Genomic DNA, 23,548 nt, shown 5'->3' on the forward strand with positions numbered 1-23,548 from the left:
TGCCACTAAGTCGTGCATTTATCATTTTCTCCAACAACTTGCATAGACAACTTGTTAAAGAGACTGGTCTATAATTATTCACATTATATTACTAGGATCTTTCCCAGGCTTGGGTATAGGAATTATTATTGCATTTCGCCATTCATCTGGAAACGTTTCGGAGCCATAAATGATTCTACAGTTTTAATTAATAAGTATGATTTTCCAAAAGGTACTGGGTGGGAGATCATTTCAAACCATACTGAATTTCTTATTATAATATATATCTTCCTTTGTCTCAAAATTAGGTATTGTAGATTCTGCTTTATTCTTTATTTTTTTTTTAAATGTTTGTCCAAATTTTGGTCACTGCTTATTCTGGCAAAACTTTCCCCAAGTATGCTACTAATTTCGAAGGGATCTAAAACTGTTTCCCATTATCTAATATAGCTTATCTGTGTGGTCTAATGCTTGTTTCATTTATTTTTCGAAAATTTTCCCCTACTTTTTAAATGGATGTTTCGCTTGTTATTTCTGATACATAGAACCTCCAAGATATCATTTTACCTTTTATGACTTCCTTCCTAAATTTGGCCGATATTTTATTATATAAAGGTATTAATGCATCTATTTCTAATAATATAATTGTCATTTTTGAAATATTTTCTTCTAGGAATTGTTTTGATTGATTTTTTTTTTCTTTTATCTTCTGTTTTGAGTATCTAACCTTCTTGCTGGAGAGTGTTTTTCTCGTACTAATTCAGATAGATCATTTGACCACCGGGAGACTTTTATGTGTTTTGTTATGAGGTTCTGAATGAGGAATATCTTTGTCTGCTGCCTCTTCAATGATATCTTTGTCTGCTGCCTCTTTAATGATATCTTTGTCTGCTGCCTCTTTAATGATAGCTTTGTCTGCTGCCTCTTTAATGATAGCTTTATCTGCTGCCTCTTTAATGATATCTTTGTCTGCTGCCTCTTTAATGATATCTTTGTCTGCTGCCTCTTTAATGATATCTTTGTCTGCTGCCTCTTTAATGATAGCTTTGTCTGCTGCCTCTTTAATGATATCTTTGTCTGCTGCTCTTTGATGATAGCTTTGTCTGCTGCCTCTTTAATGATAGCTTTGTCTGCTGCCTCTTTAATGATATCTTTGTCTGCTGCCTCTTTAATGATATCTTTGTCTGCTGCCTCTTTAATGATAGCTTTGTCTGCTGCCTCTTTAATGATATCTTTGTCTTTCTTTAATGATATCTTTGTCTGCTGCCTCTTTAATGATATCTTTGTCTGCTGCCTCTTTAATGATAGCTTTGTCTGCTGCCTCTTTAATGATAGCTTTATCTGCTGCCTCTTTAATGATATCTTTGTCTGCTGCCTCTTTAATGATATCTTTGTCTTGCCTCTTTAATGATATCTTTGTCTGCTGCCTCTTTAATGATAGCTTTGTCTGCTGCCTCTTTAATGATATCTTTGTCTGCTGCCTCTTTGATGATAGCTTTGTCTGCTGCCTCTTTAATGATAGCTTTGTCTGCTGCCTCTTTAATGATATCTTTGTCTGCTGCCTCTTTAATGATATCTTTGTCTGCTGCCTCTTTAATGATATCTTTGTCTGCTGCCTCTTTAATGATATCTTTGTCTGCTGCCTCTTTAATGATAGCTTTGTCTGCTGCCTCTTTAATGATATCTTTGTCTGCTGCCTCTTTAATGATATCTTTGTCTGCTGCCTCTTTAATGAAGGCAAAGAATAATTCATGTCTCATTTTTCAAATAAGCATATGGAGGAATATTTCTGGTATACACGTTAAATATTTCCCAATCCGCTTTTTGCATGTTACATTGTGGAGAGTATGGTTTTGGTTTATTACTTAATGGGGATATTATTGTGGGAAAATGATCACTTGAGTACGAGCCATCACATGTATGTAATAATTGTTTAATAATATTGTTGTTATTACTTGTCATTTTAGGACAATTAACTCAGACTAGCCTACACATAACAATTCAATCCTGGGCATAGGCTAATACAAGTATGATACACCGGCCTAGGTTAATAAACCCAGGACTACTCTTAGCTTGAACTGGTACTTGACGTCGTAGAAGAACGAATCTTCATTTTTGTAGTTACGGATGAGGGAAACGCTGACTTCCGCGGTTTGTTTAATGCTTCTTAGCAAGAGGATACATGGTGTAAACAACTTATTCCTAATGTTCCTTCCATAATTGTTAGAACTGGTTCCTAAACAGGTTCTTATAGTGGTTCTTACACTGGTTCTCTGTAATAGGAAAAGTTCATTTAAGACAATAATTTTGTGCCAAACAGCATGCAGTCCTTGACCTAGGCTGTACTGTGCTCATGCCTAACTTAACTGTTACATTACACAGTTAGCCTGGCTTTACACGCATAACAGGTGGAATTTAACTCAAGAATTGACATATTCATAAAATTATGGAAGAATATCGCACAGTTTAGCCTACGGTTGGTGGCACTGCTGCAACCACATGCAAGCTCATCGCGGCGCAACTTTCGTAACATTACCATAACAACTCTTGGTAATTTGCTGTTATATCAAGATAAAAACACTATTAAGTGTTATGGCAACATGCACAATATAAACTAAGAAAGATAAGTGCATACCTTTTACAAGGGAGAAATATGGCATTTCAAATGAAAATAATGGGAGCTACATTCCTTTCCCCTTTCAAGTCGTCGTACACGTCTTGAACAGAGAGATTTTAGCTTACGCGACTACGCACTTAGTTGAACTTACGCACTTACGTACGCACACTCGATCATGGACAATCTCAATGTCGAGTGGTTAATTCAATAATGTCTTGATAAGATGAAAACCAATTCGGTTTTCCAGTCCACCAATTGCGAAGGGTATTGTCATTAATTCAAAACAAGGATTTCCACCATTACATGTATTCCCATCTAGTTTGTCAACTATATTTGTTGAACAAATGGCTAAGTTAAGTATACCTTAGTTTAACAAGACCACTGAGCTGATTATTAACAGCTCTCCTAGGGCTGGCCCGAAGGATTAGACTTATTTTACGTGGCTAAGAACCAATTGGTTACCTAGCAGCGGGACCTACAGCTTATTGTGGAATCCGAACCACATTATATCGAGAAATGAATTTCTATCACCAGAAATAAATTCCTCTAATCCTTCACTGGCTGACCGGAGAATCGAACGCGGGCCTAGGAGAGTGCTAGGCGAGTACGATATCGACCCATCCAGTGAAGAACTTAAAAAAGGGCTAAAGGGCACCATCAACTGAGGAAAACGTTCCATGGGTTTTGGAACAGTATGTATTTACTTCGTTGTCAATCAGAAAACAGAGATTATTGGTTTTCATTAAGTTTTCTATTTTTTCTCCATTTTCATCTGGTCTAATATGTGCTTTGAAATCTCCTATAATTAATGTGGGATTCTTAAATTCTTTTATTTTCTGTAATATGTTTAAATCATACTTTTTATTGGGCTGGTTGTATAAGTTTATAATATCAAACATATTGTTTTCTATTTTCTCTGTTATTGCTGAAATTTGTAATTCAGTGTAATCTATATCTACTGTGTCGTATATTATTTTATTATGGTCATATATTGCTGTTCCTAAATTATTTTCATTTTCCTTTGTTGTGGCTAGTAAATTTTTACCTATACTTGGAACAAGTTTTCCTACGTGTTGTATATATATATATATATATATATATATATATATATATATATATATATATATATATATATATATATATATATATATATATATATATAATATAATCACTGGTTCGTATCCACTTATAAGTTGTTGGACTTCTCCTCAGCGCATTCTTGTTAATAATCCATTTGTATTCCATTGAATTACATAATGATTGAATGGTGTAATACGAGAGTGGTCAAATTACTCTAAATCATTTAAGCTGATATTTTCTTAAATTTGTTATAGGTTTGTATTTTTGTAGGTCTTGATTCATTTTTTGTTGTGGTTTGAATATGACTTTCGTTAACTGTTACATTTTTAATATCTTGATTTAATTTTTCCATTTTGATTTCCTTTAGAATATTATCTACAACACTGATGTTTTTCTCTGTGATATTTTAATTGTTCAATATACATGCATCCTTTTTCAAGAGATTTGATGTTTCTGTTTTCTTTACAATATTCCTATACCTCATGAAATTTCTTAAGGTATTAGTTAGGCTTTCTTTAGTTACAGTTTTATTTTTGGTGACTTTCTTTGCTTTCATTGTAGTTATGTATATTTTGGTTTTCCATTTCATCTGAATGTTGTGATTCTGCTCCTAGAGGTATTATTGTTACTATGGAGACGGTGGAATGTTTGATTTAGTGTTCTGCTACTGAACTTTAGCTCTCGGTGAGTTTGGTGGGTTATTTGTCTCTTTAGAGCTTTGTTCGGTGGAATTAGGCGGGGTCTTATCTCGTTGCCTCTTCCGACTTGTGTTATCTGTTTTATCACATTCTTGTGATTTTAATTCTTTTTCGTCTTCCTCTATGTCATTATTCGTATCTATTTCTGGTAAAGAGGTAAATCGGTTGTCCTCGGTGAGAATGTCATTGATGTCTGAAATTTCCTTAGAAGAGGTCTTTTCATCGTGTATTTTTTTTTTGGTGGTATTTCTTTATTTCTGTTATCATTCATTTCAGCTCTGGTATTGTTTGATTTTGAAGTATTTGTATACCTCAATTTCTTTGCTGGGTCATTCAGTCCCCTCACTTTCAGTTCTAACTTTGCTTCCCTGATCGACATTCCAGTTTGTTCTTGTAGTAATTTGAGTTCAGCATTGCAGATATAGAACGCACATACTTTAGATCGAGAATGATCTTCTAGGCCACAATTTATGCATTTTGATTGGCCACAGTCCCAGCGTATTTTATGTTCCTGCGGACTGCAAAAGGCACACCTGGGAAAATTTCTGCATTTAATGGCTATATGGCCATATTTGCAACAGTTCTTGCACTGCGTGGGCTTGGGAACATAAGGTCTTAGTTCCCTTTTTAATCCCAGTATTTTAATTTTCAAGGTTAAGGTTTGGCGACTGAACTTTGTCTTTGCTATTTTGATTGCTTTACTTTTGTCTTTCCTGTTTGGTACCTCATATATTTCGCAGTTTTCAACGTGTTGTATCTTTTCTTTGATGAATCTAATAACATTGTCTATAATTCCATCGTCTAGATTTGGCACAACTACTGTGCCTTGTACAATATTCATGGTATCATGTCTTGTAACGTTTATATTTATGTTCTCTATATTTTTAATGTTCTGATAATTTTTGATTGGTTTCTGTTTGGTGTTTCAACCAACCATTCCCCTTTTTTTTATTAGTCTTATGCTCATCTCTTGTGATGTGCATCGATTCAACAAGTAATTTTCCGATTTTGATAAGGATGCGTCTTCGTCTGCTTGTAAATTCAATAACCTTGACCAGTTTGACTCTCCAAAGAGAGAATCAAAGTGGGTCAAGGCTGGGTCATGACGATATCCATTTCTTTTAGGCTTAGCAGAGGCTGGAACATACAAATCTCTCTGCGGCACTGTGTATCCTTCCTGGTACATCAAGTCCTCCTCCGGCCGCCCATGTGATCTGTAGTACACGTCGACCCTATCACATTCATTTGTCCCTTTTGACGTTGGTTCTAAATTGGACTAGCATTTCATGCTGAAATTAACCATCATCATCTTCATACTAAAATATGATTTCTCGTAACATTCTTAACTGTAAAATGATCTATGCTTGTTTAATTCCTTCTTAGCTATAAATTACTGTTGTAAATTTGAACTGAGAGTTGAGAACAATAGTCCGTTGTCAATTAGTCAGCTCATTTAATCTCTGACTTAGCATGCTTGCGCATTATTATCTTTTCGGTACCTTAGTCTATTAATTATACTAACAACACAGGCCTGTACCGTGGGGGGGGGGTAGTAGGGGGTCGAACGACCCTCCCCCCAAAAAATTGCTAGAAGTCCGTATATTCTGTGCCTATCCTTTTCATTGAACTGTACTTATAAAGTAATAAATAACAATCCTTTTTTTTGGCAAGTCTTCTTTTATAATTACAACATGCCGATTGATTTGAATAAAGCTGTGGATATTTTTTCTAAGCTTCACCCAAGTCGACTAGAGCTCACACCTGTTTTCACATGAGCTTTAGTGTTTCGTTGTTTTGTGCATAAAAGAACGTGTTAGTTACTCTTCTTTCATTAAGAAACTATGTAATCATATAGCCAACATATTAAAGGAAATTCCTTTCATCCTACATCATTGCTACATACTACTTGTGTTTGTAGTTTATCATTTGTACAAATATTTGAAGTATGCATACATTTTTTATTTTCATTTGTAGTGTACTTTTGAAAATTTTCATATATAACTATACATAGTAATTGCAGTTTCTCCTTTTTATTTCCAATTTTTTAAAAAAATTTTATTGCATCACATATATGCTCTTTAGAATATTTATTAATTATTGTCTTTTGTTAAGTCAAAGTATATAACATAACAATAAATAAAGTAATATGCATTTTACAGTATTTGTTATTGTTAACATATTAAATGAATCAATCAATAAAACTGTAAAAATATTTTTTTTTAATTTCAGTGCAAACTTTCAACATTGTAAGTAAAATTCTGTTAACCAAAGTCAGTACTTTGAATAACATCTAATCGGGTAGAAGGACATAGACTGCATGCCCAGTTTTTCTTCTTAATATAACTAAAATAACATTTTCAAGTATTTCACCTTGTATATACCTATATATGAAATGACATATATAAATTAGAAGAAAAGGTCCAGTTTTGGGAAAAACGACTCCCCCCATAAAAAAACTGGGTACGGGCCTGCAACTCTCCTCGAATGTGAAGTAGTAGTAGGCATGGGTTCTATGGTAGTTTCTTTTCATATTACTTGAGTAGACATTGAAGTTTTTATCCTAAGCATACATATTTTTGTGCTTGTAACTTCATCTCTCTAGATTTGCCTAGAGCATGCAGATTAAAGTGGTAGACTACATATTTTGACAAGAGGAATGAGCAAAATTCTACATTACAATTACAAATCTAAACTCTAGCTTGCTTTCTCATTCTGTATCTTTAAAGATATAGCTAAAGTCATGGCTACAACTTGCCATCACGAGGTAAAGTGAACTACATCTTTTATCAGTTCTAAAAATTTGCAGATTGTCTAAAGATTAACCAGCTTAAAACCAGGAAGTTGATGAACCTTCAGAGTAAACTTATTTACTCCTTTAAAAGAAGACAACTTCCGTTTCTAACCGAATTTGATATTGCATTATAGCTCCAGAACTTGCATTTTCAGCTTATATCATCAAACTCATTAGACAACAATTCGTGTTTGTGGCCTATGCTTAGATTACCGTATGTTACAGCAGACAAGACAAAACTTGAATAATCAGCAAAAACAATTTCAGATTTCTAAATTGTTTTATGAATCCAAATTTCTGTGACAATGTTCCTTAATATTATAGATCGTCACCTAAAATTATTTGTATAATCTGTATTTTACTAAAAAAACAAATGTATTCTGTATTTCTTAACATCACCTTTTCTGCACCACTTTTTGTCTTTTATCTTTTGTTAATGTTAACTTTGTATGTTACTGTATTGTAGCTTTCTTATTTCCTAATTTATCTGCCAGTCTGTCTTATTTATACTTTTACTTCTTTTCGTACTTAGACATCTTAATAAGTTCATTTCTTCTCTCCTCAACAACTTGAGAAAAGTTTTCATAATTGTACGTCGCATTTTTTGTCCTTTCAACTGACAGCTAAGCTGCAGGGCTAGTTTCTGCGACTGTGAGCCTAGACCCCAGGTGCTTTTGTTTCCTTTTCACAATCGCTGGCCTGCATTACAATCAGTGGATTCGGGATTTCCAAAACAAAGAGGTGAAGAGCGATAAGTTGTGGTGTTCGTATTAAATGTTATATCATGATTAAGTGATTCTGTAGAGTCCTGAAATATGAGTTTTGCCTGTCTGTTTAGAGACGCAAATATATTATCCTATATGTCTATGAATTAGGCCATGAACCTCCTTTCTGTACTGGTAGGTCTCGAGTTTATCCCACCGCACGAGTTGCCCGAGCCTAGCCTACCAGTCTGTGGTACAGACTGAAAGGTAGGCTACCCTGTGCAAGGCTGTCTTGTTCATTTTGCTTAAGGATCTAGCCTAGGCTAAGACGGGAGAGTATCCACAATACTCCGTGCGAGGGAGGGCTACGCTGTCATCCGAAGTATTTTTTTGTTTTTAATTGGACTCCGTTTTCCACTGGGAGTCGAGAGCTTCAGAACCCCACACCTATATCAAATAAAAACTTCCCCCCCACGCCTCCCTTTCCTTACTAATGTGGAAGGTGCAGGTTGTTATACATACCATAATTCGTTGCCAGATGCACGAAGTATAGGCCTATGTGTTTTTGTTTTCATGTCGGGTGCATCCAAACCATGAATGTGGGTGCAAACCACTCTTGTTAGGCCTAGTGTTTTCAGCTCCATGCATTGGCTAAATCGGAACATAGCCTAATATACTTCATGTGTGGTAACAGTAGCAATCACTAGAAACTTTGTGAAGCTTGAAACTGTGAAGAGGACAGTCAGAGGGATGCGAAGGGTGCCGGGTCCTTCTCTGTACGATGGCTTCCCTTCCCTTTGGACCACCCACCTAACTAGATCCATAGCACCAAAAATGTCAGAGTGAAATACAGGGATATGTCTTAACTTAACTTGGGATGCCAGGTTCTAACTTTGCCTTGGAGAGGCAGAGAATCTCTATCCTAACTGCCCAGGCTAGAGCACCGAAGTCATATAAGTAAAATATAGAAACTCATATCAGCCTAACCTTGCATACTGGCTCCTTGTTGGCAAGAAGAGCATATGTCTCTTCCTTGGCACTGCACGGAGTGTATTCCTCGGTGTCCTGAGTCTCCCTGTTAGGAATGTGCTGGCTGGTCCTCCACATAGCAGAAGAGATTTAAAAAGGGCATTTTCCATCACCCTTTGCAAAACCTTGACATACTGTATATGCCTTTCCCCAAAGTGCTCAAGCTTGTTGATCACTCCAGGTCTCAGGATATTTGGTAGCTCCTCTCTGTCTTTTAAGTCTTCTTTCAAAAACTTCCAGGAGAGAGTAAATAGACTAGAAACCCAGGAGGGCTCCAAAGGGAAATCAGCCTGCAGAGAGAGACAAATTATAATAGAATGGGATAAATTATGTAATAAAAGATAAAAAAAAAAATACTGTACCTGAATTCAGGAAAAGTCAGCAGGAAGCTGGAATGAATTTGCTCTAACTTAAAGAGGTGGAGACCAGAAGATTCCATAACTGCACTGGGTAAACTGTTCTACATTTTAGATGTTGCCAAGATAAAGCTCATACCAAACTGAGTTGTGTTAAACCCAATACTAAAAAATAACGCCCTGCTTGCAGGAGCACCTTGCAAAGTGTTGCGAGCAAAAATGGCGAGGTCAGGTAAAGAAGAGTGCAGGTGTTTGTTGTTAAAGTACATTTTATGCAACAAACATAATGAACTCGATCTATGTATATGCAACAAGTCACCAGTAGGAGTTGGCAAAATAAAATTGACATGACAGCTCCATAGTACAGTAATGTACTCCAAACAAGGAAGAAAAGTTAAAGCATTTTACATAATATTTTCATCACCAACCATTCAAAAACATTTCCGCAAGATACCAACTTTTTGAGAAACAGAGGAAGCAATACATGTACTAAGCAAAGGCTTCTCAAAAGTTGATTTCTTATCTCAAGTTACACTTAGAATCTTAAAAGATATTTAAAACCTTAGCATTTAAATGTAAAATAGGATGCAAAGGCAAAAGTGTTCTGGAGCTACAGCTAAAAGAGAAGCATCATTGGCATATGCAATCAGTTTGTTCTCCAGGTCTTGCCACAAGCCACTTTCATATAGATAATAAATACCAAAGGGTGAAGAACACTATTTTGAGGAACACTTGAAATGACATTGCTAAAGCTACTATACATGGACCCTTTTGGTTTTCCCTATAAAAATTCATTTCAGATATTAAGAAAGGATCTACCAATTTCCAATAATCTTTGTTTGTAGAGAAGTGCTTCATGATTGACATGGTCAGAGGCTGCACAAAATCTAAACCCACCATACATGCTTCTGCACCTTCTTCAAGAGCACTCTGCAGGATGTTACATATTGGCAAGAGTCATTATGTGTACCAAAGCTTTCACAAAATCTTAACCTACAAAGAGGCTTAGGGAGCAGCTTTGCTAAAATCTTAGATAAAGTAGGGGTAATTGAAATCTGCCTTTATTGTGAGGGGCATAGTCTCAAGTTGAGTGATGTCAAAATCTTGTTGAGGCTCCTAAGGGTTACCCCTGTGGCCCACATAGCTTCAGTAGCCACATCTGAGGTGTCATCAGTCTATGGAATTACTTGCATTTCATAGCTGGAGACTATCTAGTGTCCATTGCAAGAGAGAGAGGCTCTGAGAAAGAATTTGGATAAGGATGTCACAATGAAGACTATCTTCCTGCTAGTCTTTGCATTGGTTAAGAGAGTAGGCAAGGTACATAGTCATTCTACCCTAGTGCAGGACTCAGAGGGACAGAAATCCCACTTGTTCTTGTTCTTTCCTGAGTTTGGGGCCGAGACAAAGAACCCATCATTCCCTGATAAGAGTTGGTGACTTTCTTGATCCACAGCGTCCAAAACTTTGTAGGTGATGATTGCCAGATGCTTTTGTGTCAGATGGTAGTTTTTTTTGTAATATTAGCTGTACATGACATGACTTGTTGAGGACTGTTTGTACTGGCAGCTTGGCAAGGGCTCTGTAAGTCAAGGGTATTACTGCTCTTAGTGTTCAGGAGGAACTTTTCAGTGCTGAAGGCAGGTGTTTGGCACCACCAGAACACATTTGCTTCTTTCCTTCAGAGGTACAATGCCCACAAGTCCCCATAGGGGGTAGTGCAGTCAGTGCACCTCATGTGGTGCACTGCAGGCATTACTAAAGAGTGTTTGTACTTTCCCTTCAGTCCACAGCTTCATCCAAATTTTAGCCTTTTACTTTACTTCCATCATCCCTGTTATCCTGTCTTTAATCTTGCTGTCCAACACATCTAACTGTTACTTCTTGGTGCAACTGTGGGCTTTTTCCCAGTTCCACCTTTGTATTTCCGCAGGAAATACAAAGCAGAATCTGTTATATTGGAGTATTCTTCAGTTCTAGCTGGAATTGGTTTAAACTTAGTAAAAGTTAGTTAACTGGTGATTCAGGGGGCTAGTGGAGGAATAGTAAAAGTTAGTTAACTGGTGATTCAGGGGGCTAGTGGAGGAATACCCCCTCACTCATTGATCGATAATAACCCCTTTTTCTACAGCTGCCGTATTAAGAGGACATTTTTCTGCACTCCTCCTGACTGCTAAGTTGAACTTGTGTTTTTGCTTGTTTTCTGAGTTTTTCTCTTTATTTTTGTGGAGTGCAGAGGTTTGAAAAATGAGTTCCTTTTTCCCTCCAATTTTTAGTACAGTATTCATGATTCCCCACTATTTTGTTTATTAATCTTAATAAACAAAATAGTGGGGAATCATTAAGGTTGTAGAGATGCTGTTGAGAGGTGATAGGTAGAAGAGGTATCAGTTAAGTGTTAGCCTACCCCTTTTCCTTTTCTACTGAAGTCCTTCCAATGCCTTCCCTGTTTCCACCCCGTCTTAGGGGGTGTGTTGAGAGATGTGGGGATCATATTCATTCTACGTCACATCACCTGCGAAGGCTGCTGATGCTGCACCGCTTAATTACATTGCCTGCTTTTGCTGCAGCTGCCAGGAGTTACAGGACTACTGCAACCTCTTCAGGGACGAAGCAAGATCTGAGGTGGGGGGTGAAGCTCTGTCCTTCCATTACCTCCCCCATCATCATTGAGGTCGCCTCCACCTTTTCATCCCGTCCTCCTGATGGGAGGAGGGATAGAAGGGAAGTCTGGCCTCTCACAAGAAGTCTTAAAGTTTTCTTGTGAGTGCTTTTCCTTTTTTGAAGGGAGATGGAGACTTTCTCACCTATGGTTGATTGTTTTAGACCCAGACAGGGCAGGTACGTGTTCCCTATACGTACCCATTTAGACAAGGCTCTCTCTTGCTTAATCCTCATGGGTCACCATAGAGGAGTCTGCTTTTCCTACTTGCTCAGCATGTGCTTGGTTTTGGGACTGAGCACTCATGCCTGGTTAGGATGTCTCCCCTCCCTTCATGTCTCGGAGGAGACACACGGGTGAGTATGTGCAACCCATTCGTTTGGTGTGTGCAAGGCTTTTGCACCAGCCCATGCTTAGTCAATGGATGGGCCTTTTCTCCCCTTAGCGTCTTGACCCTCTTGGGCCTGTAGAGCAAGAACCAGCACTACTTGCTTGCTAGGAAAGTGTGCACACTTAGGAGTGTGTGTGTGTGTGGCACTCTCTGGGAGGATCTCTTTAAGCTTCTTCTCCTGTGTCTCCTTGGAGGCTCAAGAGATAGATCCAGTTATGCTCCTGGGTGAGCGCTTGGTTTTTGGACTGTTAATGTACTTGAGGTGTTTGGGATGCTACAATCCTGTCCATACTTGGTCTGTGGACAGTTGTGCAGGTAATCTTCCTTCTGTGCTACCATGAAGTAAACCTGCTTTGAGTATCCTAACATCAACGAAGAGGACGCACGCCTAGTCAAGTCTCACATTCACGAAGTGCGCTCAATAGCAACTTCAGTGGCCTTTCGCCATAATAAGTCACTTTCGCAGATCACACAGAGCACCTTCTGGAGGTCGAAGTCGGTGTTTGCGTCTCACTTCCTTAGGGAGGTTGAAGTTGCGTATCAGGACCTGTTTGCATTAGGTCCCGTATCGGTAGCAGGCTTGGTTTTAGGGGGAACACACTAGGGGGGTAGGTTCCTTATCTCTCCGTCCCCCTGTGGTTTTATGGTCGCTGAGTTAATGGGAAGCCAGGGGCGCTCAGTTCACCTGGAGTACCCTCCATTCTAGTTGAGTTGCCGAGGGTATAGGGAAGGGGGATATAGTTAACTATTTTTAGGTTAGGCGGTGAGACCCGTTTTTTCAGTCTGGTTGCTTTCCAACTGCTCAGGGCAAGAGCAAAAGGAAGTCACCCCTTGTCTCAGTCAGCGGTGTACTTCCCAGACTGCTTGGGTTGTTATGGAGCAGAATGGCTAGCAGTGCTTACGCCCAAGGCCTCTGCAGGTAATGGAGCTTCAACCAGCAGCAATACCTCCCTGCAAAAGCCCATCTACCAGGTAAGGTGACTCCTGTCCTTTTGTTGGTGTGGATCCTTAAGATACCCATGGTTAGAGTTTGTTCCTTTTCTTTTTTTTTGTGTGTGTGTAACCTTTCAATAACTGGTATCTCATCCCCTGCCCTTCCACCTTAAATGTGGAATCAGCTTTTACAGTGTTTTGGTAAGTCATTATAATGAAAATGACATTTTTATGATAAAATGATGTTTCATTATACTTACCAAAACACTGTAACGTAAAGGCCTCCTCCTCCCCGCAGGGGGAGACGTTATCTCAGGTTTTCACTAATTGTGTATACCGAGAATGAAACTGACCTGGGTTTATGGGTATGTCTCCTGCCACGCTACCCCCACCTGCATCCGGTGAGGTTGGGTCTCCCGCCAATTGTATCAGCGTTCCAAACAAAGTTTGAAAATTTATGTCTTGGACGTGTCGATTTTAAAGAGATAAAAGCTTTTACAGTGTTTTGGTAAGTATAATGAAACATCATTTTATCATAATAATGTCATATTTACTGGTGCAGGCTCGGTCTTAGGATTGGGCATGTTCCTACGATGGATAGTTTCAAAAGACATCTTTTATGGGATACGTCAGCTTTGGTAAGGTAGCACTGCATGTGCGCACCAGTGTGCTAGCACACTAAAGTTTGACTGGACTGCAACCTCAACTACAGAAGCTGATGAAGTCTACAGATCTTTGAACCATTGTCCCTCTCACATGGAGGAGAGTTGGCAATCTTGAACTGCTTTGTTTATCGGCACTAACTCTTCTCCCTTGCTTTCTGAACATGTACTGTTGAGTTAACGTCGCCTCCTCCCTTCAGTATGCATACAGTTGTCAGACTTAATGGATGTTGGGTTGGTGGTGGTGTGCAGCAGACCTTTTTCTGAAGTTCAAGTGTTGGGAGATTCTGTTCGTATGCAATTGTGTTGCATGAAAGCATTCTTATCTTTCTTGAGCAAATTTTTATTAACCTCTGCTTTCCCCGAGGATCAGGTAACTGTCGTGCTCTTTCTGTCTGCGTATAGGCGGTCTTTTTTCGTGCTCAGACTTTGGATGTCTTTGCTACATTCCCATGAATTTACACTCATGAGAGACATTCCAGTCCATTGGCTAGGACTTGTGTCTTAACCCACAAACATGTTGCTTTAGTGAGTTCGGCTTTGACCAGTCTTATAGAAGTACCAGTTTTCTTTGACAATTTCTAGAGGTTATTTGTTAACTAATTTTATATAAATAACTTACAGAGTAATTACATAGCTATGAGCTTCCTACTTACGGCAGCCTAAAAATTCAAAACTTGCGGTAGCGCTAGCATATGTTTTGGTGTAGGCACATGCCCCACCCACTATCAAGACCGAGAGGAACAACTCAGCAGAGAGCTTCAATTTGTTTTCTGCCGGCTCCCGACTGACATCGGTGGTTTTTCCTGCAGTGTACTTCATCGTTTTTTGGATGTTTTTCAAGTTTCTTGGTGAAGTACTCTATTCATTGGAGACATCAAGCTTTAATTATTGTGTTAGCTTTGGTTAGCATTAATTATAGCGGGTTTTCAAGATGTTTGATTCTAGCTCTTCAAGCACTAGATTTTGCTCTGAGGGTTGTAGGACTAGACTAAGTCTTGTTATGATTCTCACATAAAGCGTGTTAAGTGTAGGAGGGAAGGATTGCAATAAGGACATTACTTGCATTGAATGTCACGATTGGGATCATAAAAAGTGGAAGGTCTTACGGTCCCATCTGGACAAATTAGATAAGGATAGGAAAAGGAAGGCGGCTGCTAGAGCTGAGAATAGGGCTAGTGTAGAGCCTGTTCTTGTGACAGAAGTTGTAGAGGACAGTGCTTTTTCCTCTCAAATTCCAGTTTCATCCCCTATCCTTAGCCCTCCTACTGTACTTCTATTCCATGTGCCCCTGTTCCAGGTTCCCATGCTTCCAATCTCGACACCTTTGTCAGTCTCGAATGTAGGTTAGACCAAAAGTTTGATTTTATATAAGTAACTTACCCAGTAATTACATAGCTATTAGTTTCTTTTAACTGGCAGCTTAAAATTTTGAAATTGCCGGTCACGCTAATTTGTTTTGGTTATGGCGACGTGCCCCAGCCACTTTTGGGTGTAAGAGAAGGTACAACATAGCAAAGAGCTTCAATCTGTTTCTGCCGACTGTGGTTGGCAGCAGCTTGAATTTTAAATTTTAAATATGTAACTTACCCAGTAGTTACATTGCTATTGTTTCAAAACCAAACGGCAGCTAGAATTCAAAATTTGCGCCAGCAAAAACAAAAAACAATATGGGGGCTAGGAGGTACCCCCCTCTACCCACTGGTGGAGGGGTGAGGAACTACCTTAACCCTTAAACGCCGAGCCTCTATTTACAAAAGTGTCTGCCGTATGCCAGCCGGGTTTGGGAGTTAGCACCGAAGCGGAAAGAAAGTTTTTTAAAAAAATCACAGCACGCTTAGTTTTTAAGATTGAGTTCATTTTTGGCTCCTTTTTTCTCATTGCCTGAAGTTTAGTATATAACCATCAGAAATGAAAAAAATATCATTATCATATATAAATATTGGAATATATGACAGCGCAAAAAAAAAATTTCATATAATTGTATACAAATTGTGCTGTGAGCAAAACGGTTAAAGCTAATGAGCTATTTTTTTTCATTGTATTGTACACTAAATTGCGATGATTTTGGTATATAACAAATTGTAAAACGATGAAAGCAACACAGAGAAAATATTATCACAAAATGATGCATGAATTTGTAACGCTCGGACATAAAAAAAAGTTTTTTCAAAAATTCACCATAAATCGAAATATCGTGCTAGAGACTTCTCGTTTGTTGCAAAATGAAGGTAAATGATTGAATATTACTCGAATGTAAGAGTTTTAGCTTATAATTGCATTTTTCGACCATTTCGGCCGCGTCAAAGTTGACCGAAGGTTGAAATTTTGGTGCTTATCGTGATTTATATGAAAATATTTCAAAACTGATAAAAGCTACAACCATGAGTTATTTGTTCCGACACAGTATACAAACCCTCGGTCCTTTACATTAGTGATTACTTTCAGGCGTAGGCTGGAAACGGCCGTTGAACTTCAAACAAGGTGGTTAGGCAGTTAACTACTGTCCGGGAGGCGGGGTACCTCCTGCCCCGATGTAAACATTCCAATTTGCTTTCTGCCGTCATAGCGCACAGACGTTGTTCTTCGCTGCTCTCTGCCTGACAGCTTTTCTTTTCTGCATTATTGGTGGGAAACTTTACTCTCTTTGTTATGGAGAAATCATCGAAACCTTCCTATCCCCAGCGTGTATGTCCTGGGGTAGGGGGTAAAAAATGTAACTCTTTCCGGTCTAGAGTCGACGTGGACCCACATGCCCTCTGTACATCTTGCAGGGGACGTGTGTGTTCACACGACGACCCTTGTAGTGAGTGTTGTTCTTGGTCCTCCGAGCAATGGGGGAAGTTCGAGGGGAGGAGATGTTACCGTCGTAAGCCTACCAAGGAGTCGTCCGAGGGAAACACGCCCCCGACGACTCCAGTGGTGGCGAATGTGTCGGGCTCGTTTCTCCCTCCCGGCGAACTTCCCCTGCTTGCTCCCTCTCCTCGGTGAGACTCCCCTCCCCCTTCCTCTTTTGTTTCATCGTTTGTGGAAGGGCGCGGGGGAGAGTTGGACCGGGACATCCTCTTGGAGGTCTCTTCCCGTTCCGGAGGGGAGTTTTTTCCTCCGGAGCGGGTAGAGGCTTCCTGTACTAACCCGACTCTCGCTTCAGATCTCGGGCTGGATAGCCAGGCTTCGATCACCACCTCAAGCTGGCTACACCTGGGCCTACCTGGCACGTCACTGGAGGGATTGGCTCCACTGCCCCCCACTCCAGTTACCACTCACTCTGCAACGACAGCCACTACTACGACCGTCACCATGTCTAGGTTTGCACAGCTCCCGGTGTCAGTAGCATCGCATCTCGACACCCAGGTTTCGGCGTCACCTGCGTTGCAACACAATGTACCGCTGCCGCCTGGCTTCCTGGCCTGTTCACGCGTGCTGGCCCCGCCTACATGGTGACGTCATCATACCCGTATGTGACTGTCGCTGCCCCCGTTGCTGACCCTGGCTTGTCTACGACCACTGTTCCTCGCCTGACTTTCCAGCCCGGTCCTTTGTCTGTTCCAGTCCCCATCCCATCGACCCTAGCGTGGCCTGACATGACTATCCACGCGGGAGGGGCGGCGCCTGCATTCCTGGCCCCGCCCACTTTTGTTCCTGGCTGACGCACGGCTGCTTCCACCCAGGCAAATGCTGGCTCGAGCTCTGCGGTCTCTGCCCGGGGTGCATCTTCTGCTTCAGCCCCTCCTGCTGTTCCTGAGTCTTTGGCCACGTTCTCCTGGCTTGGGGACCTGACGGCGTTCCTGAAGCAGATGGTGAAAAAGAAGAAGAAGAGGAGGTCTAGGAAGGTGTCATCGTCTTCATCTTCGTCTTCGTCATCATCGTCGTCTTCGTCTGCTGCCTCTTCCGCTTCTCCTTCCGAGGCTTCGCAGCCGAAGAAGAAGTCTGCCTCTCCCTCCCCTAAGAAGCCTCGCACCGAGGTGTCTAAGGGTCTGCCTCCTTCCACAGGGAAGGCAGTGGGATCTCTCGTCGGCTCTTCCCGATCATCGGATCAGGGAACCGCTGCCCTGGCCTCCAGGTCAGTGGCACCGGGAGCCAAGGGCATGCAGACCAAGGCCTGCACTCCCCCCGCTGCGCCCAAGAAAATTCCTGCTTCTAAGGCCGCACAGACCAGGGCGTGGGTTGAGAGAAAGAGCCCGGGCATGCAGGTGCTCCGGCTCTTCACCGCGAGTTGGTGACCGCTCTCGGCCCACTGCCTCTGCTGGTTCTGCCAGTAAAGCCAGTGGGAGCGCCTGATCTTCCTCGCCTGTCCCCTCCGCCCCTTCGGTTTCTTCCAGGGGGCGCGAGTCAGAGGAGGAACTCTGGGGAGTGTTCTCCTCAGAGTTCTACCGTGTGGGGGTACGAACCTGGCTTGGTTCTCGGCTCGACCAGGTCTTACGCCGCGTGGTTCAGGAAGGTCCACGGGGGTCTGCCAAGGTTCTCCCTCCTGCGGGGAGAGTAGTTCGGGAGGACCGCACTCTGGAGGGACTCGAGGGTACTCTGCCCCAGGATGCGGACACCCCCGAAATACAGAGGACTTTTGCGGAGGTTATCACGCTGATTCGTCAGCACAATGACCTTGGGGAAAGGACCACGCCTCGTCTGTGGATCGTCCGTCACGCCTTGAATCCTTCCGGGGACCCAAGAAGGAACCCAAGGCTTCGGTGGGGCTGCCATGGTCCACGCTTGCCAAGGGGGTACTCGACCAGGTGAACGATCTTGTGTCTGCGCAAGACAGTTCGCTTTGTTCGAGCCGCTCGGACAAGCTTCTTCCTCCTCTTCTGCCTCGACAGAAGCGCTTCTACACTCCAGTGGAAGGGCCGTTACTGACTAAGTAGGTTGACCCGGACCTGACTCGTCTGGATCAGGGTCTGTCGTTGCAGCAATTGACTGCAGAGAGTATCTCCCTCTCTCGGCAAGAAGCTGCAACCCTGGAAGCCACCGCCATGGCGGCCTTCCAAGCAGTCTCCTGGCTCGATCTGTGGTCCTTCACAGTATCGAAGGTAGCTGCTTCCTCAGGCACTATTGTACCTGGGGAGGACTCCGCCTTTGGGAGACTGTGCCAGTCTGGGTGTAGGGCTATCTCCTACCTCTCCCACCAGACTGCAAACCTGTGGGCGAACCTGATGCTAAAGCGAAGGGATGCCGTTCTCTCTCGCTTCGCCAGGTCTGTAGGTCCCGAGTCAGCTATCGCTCTGCAGAATGGACCGTTGCTGGGTTCCTCCTCTCTCTTCCCCAGAGAGCTGGTGGACGCCGCGGTGGGCAAGCGCCGTGCTGATGACAGCGACCGGCTTGTCCAGCAGGCAGTGGCCAAGACCTCTGGGTCTTCTCATTCCACTGCGGCCAGGCCTTCGGGCCAGGCTGGCACTTCCTTGGCCCCTAAGAAGTCCCAGTCTTCGAAGGGGTCCCGAGGAAACACCCAGCCTTCTTCTTCGAGAAGGGGGGTCACTCCTGCCCTTTTCAGCCCACTTTCCAATCTGGTAAAGGGGGCAAGGGTAAGAAGAAGAAGGGGAAACGCTAGGGGCGGCATTCCCCCCCAAAAGCTGCCGAAGGTGGGGGGTGCCTGTCGAGCCATTGGGCAACTTGGCAGCGACATGGAGCCAAGACCTGGATAGTGGATGTCCTTCGGGAGGGATATCTACTACCCTTCGAGTCTGGGCCTCCCCTCACATACTCTCCGGTCCATCTCCAGACTTGTGTTCCAGGATCGTTGAAGGACACCGCACTACAGCAAGAAGTGGAAGCCATGCTGAGCAAGGGTGCTGTAGAAGTCTTGTCGGACCAATCTCCAGGCTTTTACAGCCGTGTCTTTCTCGTAGAGAAAGCCATTGGGGAATGGAGACCGGTCATAGACCTCTCTCCCTGGAACCGTTTTGTTCGCCAGACTCGATTCACGATGGAAACAGCGCAAACCGTGCTGGCCTCCATCAGGGAGAACGACTTCATGCTTACTGTGGACCTGAAGGATGCGTATTTCCAAATACCCATTCATCCGTCCTCTCACAAGTACCTCCGCTTTGTCCTCGAGGAGTCGGTCTTCCAATTCAGGGCACTTTGTTTCGGGCTCTCGACTGCTCTCCAGGTGTTCACGAGAGTATTCTCCCTCGTGTCAACTTGGGCCCACTCGCACGGGATACGTCTTCTGAGGTATCTCGACGACTGGCTAGTCCTGGCGAGCTCTCGCTCACAGTTGCTACAGGACAGGGATCGGCTCATCGAGTTTTGCTGGGATCTAGGGATCGTGGTAAATCTGGAGAAGTCAGATCTCACCCCCAAGCAGAGGATAAAGTACCTGGGCATGCTGACAGATACAGTGGCAGCAAAAGTCTTTCCCTTGGACTCTCGTATCAACAAGTTCAGGCAGGCAGCACAGCTGTTCCTGTCACGGCAGGAGCAGCCAGCTCGGCAATGGCAAGTCGTCATTGGTCACCTGTCATCTTTGGAGAAGCTAGTACCTCAAGGGTGTCTTCACCTGCGGTCTCTACAGTGGAGACTAAAGGAGTATTGGTCCCAGTCCCAAGACTCCCAGTCCTTCCTCATCCCTCTTTCCGAGGAGGTGAGGGAGGACCTTCGCTGTGGTCAGACGACAGGAACCTCTTGATAGGAGTATCCCTGCATACTCCCCCTCCGGACATGCTTCTGTTTTCGGACGCATCGACCGAGGGATGGGGCGCACACCTGGAGGAGTTGCTGACTTCGGGAGTGTGGCACCGAGACGACGAGCACCTTCACATCAACATCCTGGAACTCAAGGCAGCCTCCCTGGCCCTCCAAGAGTTCCGGGATCAAGTGATGAGACACTCTGTGGTACTGATGAGCGACAATACCACAGTAGTGGTGTACGTCAACAAGCAGGGGGGACTGGTGTCCCACCAGCTTCATCAGTTGATGATGCAGGTGCACAAGTGGGCCGCGGCTCACTCGGTAGAGCTGTCAGCCAGGTACATTCCAGGCAAGAGGAATGTCGTGTCAGACAAGCTCAGCCGCCAGAGCCAGGTGGTAGGGACCGAATGGTCCCTCCATCAGGAAGTAGCGGAAAGGCTGTTCGACCTGTGGGGGCGTCCAGCCATCGATCTGTTCACCACCCGGCACAACAGAAAGCTCCAGGCCTTCTGTTCTGTCGTGCCGGACCCATGGGCCGCTGCGGAGGACGTGTTCCAACACCCGTGGGACAATCTCGACGCATACGCCTTTCCCCCGTTCTGTCTGATTCGCCGAGTGATCAGCCGAGTGATGATCACCCCGAATCTCAGAATGACTCTGGTGGCACCCAAATGGCCCCAGGGTGTTTGGTACCCAGACCTGCTAGCTCTCCTCTCCAAGGCGCCCAGAGAGATTTCCCCACTGGCCCAACCTCCTGCGTCAACCTCACGCAGAGCGGTTCCACCTGGCAGTACCTCAGAAGATCCTCCGCAGCGGTATACCAGGGAAAGTGGTCCGTCTTCTGTGGTTGGTGTCGTCGAAGGGGTATCTCTCCGGTCGGAGCTACTGTTCAGCAGGTCGCGGACTTCCTCGTCTTCCTTCGCTGAGAGAAGCTTCTCTCCGTTTCAGCTGTGAAAGGCTACCGCGCCGCACTCGGCCTAGTCTTACGGCTGAAAGGAGTAGACATCTCCTCCTTCGAGATTTCTCTACTCATGAGAAGCTTCGAACGGTCTTGCCCACCCAGGGATCTCAGGCCCCCTGCGTGGGACGTGACTCTCGTCCTAAGGAGCCTGACTCTTGCACCGTACGAGCCTTTACGAGAGTCGTCATACAGAGATCTGACCCTCAAGACCGTGTTCTTGCTAGCCCTGCCATCGGTGAAGAGAGTTGGCGAGCTTCACGGACTTTCCTTTGATGTTAAACACTCGAGGGGATGGGGATCAGTTACGCTTGATTTTGTCCCGGATTTCGTAGCGAAGACTCAGAACCCTTTGGTCCCTGACGCACGGTTCGAGTCCTTCACGATCCCCTCCCTAGAGGACTTTGTAGGTAATGAACCAGACTAGATGCTACTGTGTCCTGTTAGAGTGCTGTGGCGCTATCTGAAGAGATCTCAGCGGCTCCGGCCTGAGTGTCGACGACTCTTCGTTAGTACTGGCTTGACCAAGAAAGAAGTGTCCAAGAACACCATCTCTTTTTGGCTTCGTGAGACGATAAGGAGAGCGTACTCTGCTGCAGGAGAAGACGACACCGGTACACTTTGTCCAAGAGCTCACGAGGTCCGCAGCATTGGTCTGTCCCTCGCATTCCGGAAGAATATGTCGGTGTCACAGGTGCTGAAGGCGGCGTGTGGTCCCAGCTGACTACCTTCACCTCCTTCTACCTCCGGGATGTTGCACACAAGTCCTTGGACATTTTTTCCTTGGGTCCTGTGGTGGCTACTCAACAAGTTGTGTAGCTTATCCAGCTCCTCTAACAGGACAGGTTGTATCTCGCCTAAGTTGTACGGTTGTGATTGGGAGATTGAATGTGGAGTGACTGGCCTCTCTTCTTTCTCCCCGTCCTGGCTCTCTTCCCATGGGCAGGGAGTGCACGTGCCGTTGCAAGCTGGATCTGGCGATCGAGGCAGGTAAACACATAACGGGAGCTCCTGTTCTATTTCTGTTCAGGTTAATAGAAGCAACCCCACTCCTTCCTCTTGCAAGGGGAGGAAGGAGACCATGACTATAAGACAAACCCAATGCTTGTATTTGCCTTATTGTCATCCGACGTCAAATTCTTCCTAGCCTACTTTGCATGAATTGATGTCTCCTCTTTCATGCAAAGGGACTCAGAAGTCTGACAACTGATCCTGCATTTCTTACAACCTGATCTTTTGTCAGAGGCAGTTTTTCCCTTCCTCGCTCTCACGACCAGGAAGGGAAGACAAGGTGGTGAACTCCAGTCAGTTCAGAGAGACTTTATCAGATTCCTCCCTCCAATCAGTGAGTCTCCTAATGTAAAGGACCGAGGGTTTGTATATTGTGTCGGAACAAATCACAATTTTTAAAGTAAATTGTATTTTTCCTACCTATACAAACCCGAGGTCCTTTACACTTTATGCCCACCTCATGCCACCCCTCGATCTGATACCTGGGCCGAAAGGCAAACTGGAATGTTTACATCCGGGCAGGCGGTACTCCAGCCTCCCGGACAGTAGTTAACTGCCTAACCACCTTTTTTGAAGTTCAACGGCCGTTTCCAGCCGAAAACTGAAAGTAATCCCAATGTAAAGGACCTCGTGTTTGTATAGTTAGGAAAAATACAATTTACTTTAAAAATTTTTATTTTTAAAAAAAAATCACAGCACGCTTAGTTTTTAAGATTAAGAGTTCATTTTTGGCTCCTTTTTTTCTCATTGCCTGAGGTTTAGTATGCAACCATCAGAAAAATATCATTATCATATATAAATATTGGAATACATGACAGCGCAAAAAAAAATTTAATATATAATTGTATACAAATCATGCCGTGAGCAAAACGGTTAAAGCTAATGAGTTATTTTTTTTTTTTTTTCGTTGTATTGTACACTAAATTGTGATGATTTTGGTATATAACAAATTGTAAAATGATCAAAGCAACACAGAAAATATTATCACAAAATGATGCATGAATTCGTAACGTGCGGATGAAAAAAAAAGTTTTTTAAAAAATTCACCAT

The 23,548-nt window shown here is 43.1% G+C and overlaps 2 protein-coding genes across 7 annotated transcripts in view; one reads left to right on the forward strand and one right to left on the reverse strand.

Moving 5' to 3' along the window:
- Positions 1–681: 681 nt before the first annotated feature.
- Positions 682–1,739, reverse strand: LOC136837278 (axoneme-associated protein mst101(2)-like). Its single transcript, XM_067102016.1, has 2 exons — positions 1,380–1,739; positions 682–1,248 (listed from the first exon to the last, which is right to left on the reverse strand). Exons 1-2 carry the CDS (start codon positions 1,737–1,739, stop codon positions 682–684), a joined length of 927 nt encoding a protein of 308 aa, XP_066958117.1.
- A 5,940-nt stretch (positions 1,740–7,679) lies between these two features.
- HSPBAP1 (HSPB1 associated protein 1) overlaps positions 7,680–23,548 on the forward strand; it is a 287,128-nt gene continuing 271,259 nt past the window's right edge. For 4 of the 6 annotated variants that reach the window (XM_067101818.1, XM_067101819.1, XM_067101823.1 and 1 more), the window contains exon 1: positions 7,763–7,906. The gene's annotated coding sequence lies outside the window, so the exon portion shown is untranslated. Of the gene's footprint in view, positions 7,929–23,548 lie in introns of all 6 variants that reach the window. The other 2 variants (XM_067101820.1, XM_067101822.1) reach the window with 2 other exon arrangements.

This window comes from Macrobrachium rosenbergii, chromosome 58, assembly GCF_040412425.1.
Source record: "Macrobrachium rosenbergii isolate ZJJX-2024 chromosome 58, ASM4041242v1, whole genome shotgun sequence".
In the NCBI taxonomy this organism is placed as follows: Eukaryota; Metazoa; Arthropoda; class Malacostraca; order Decapoda; family Palaemonidae; genus Macrobrachium; species Macrobrachium rosenbergii.

Coding starts and splice junctions, on each gene's coding strand:
- LOC136837278 (XM_067102016.1), bottom strand. CDS start 1,739: ATGAGACATGAATTATTCTTTGCCTTCATTAAAGAGGCAGCAGACAAA. Junction 1,249..1,379: donor ACAAAGATATCATTAAAGAG/GCAAGACAAAGA, acceptor ATATCATTAAAG/AGGCAGCAGACAAAGATATC.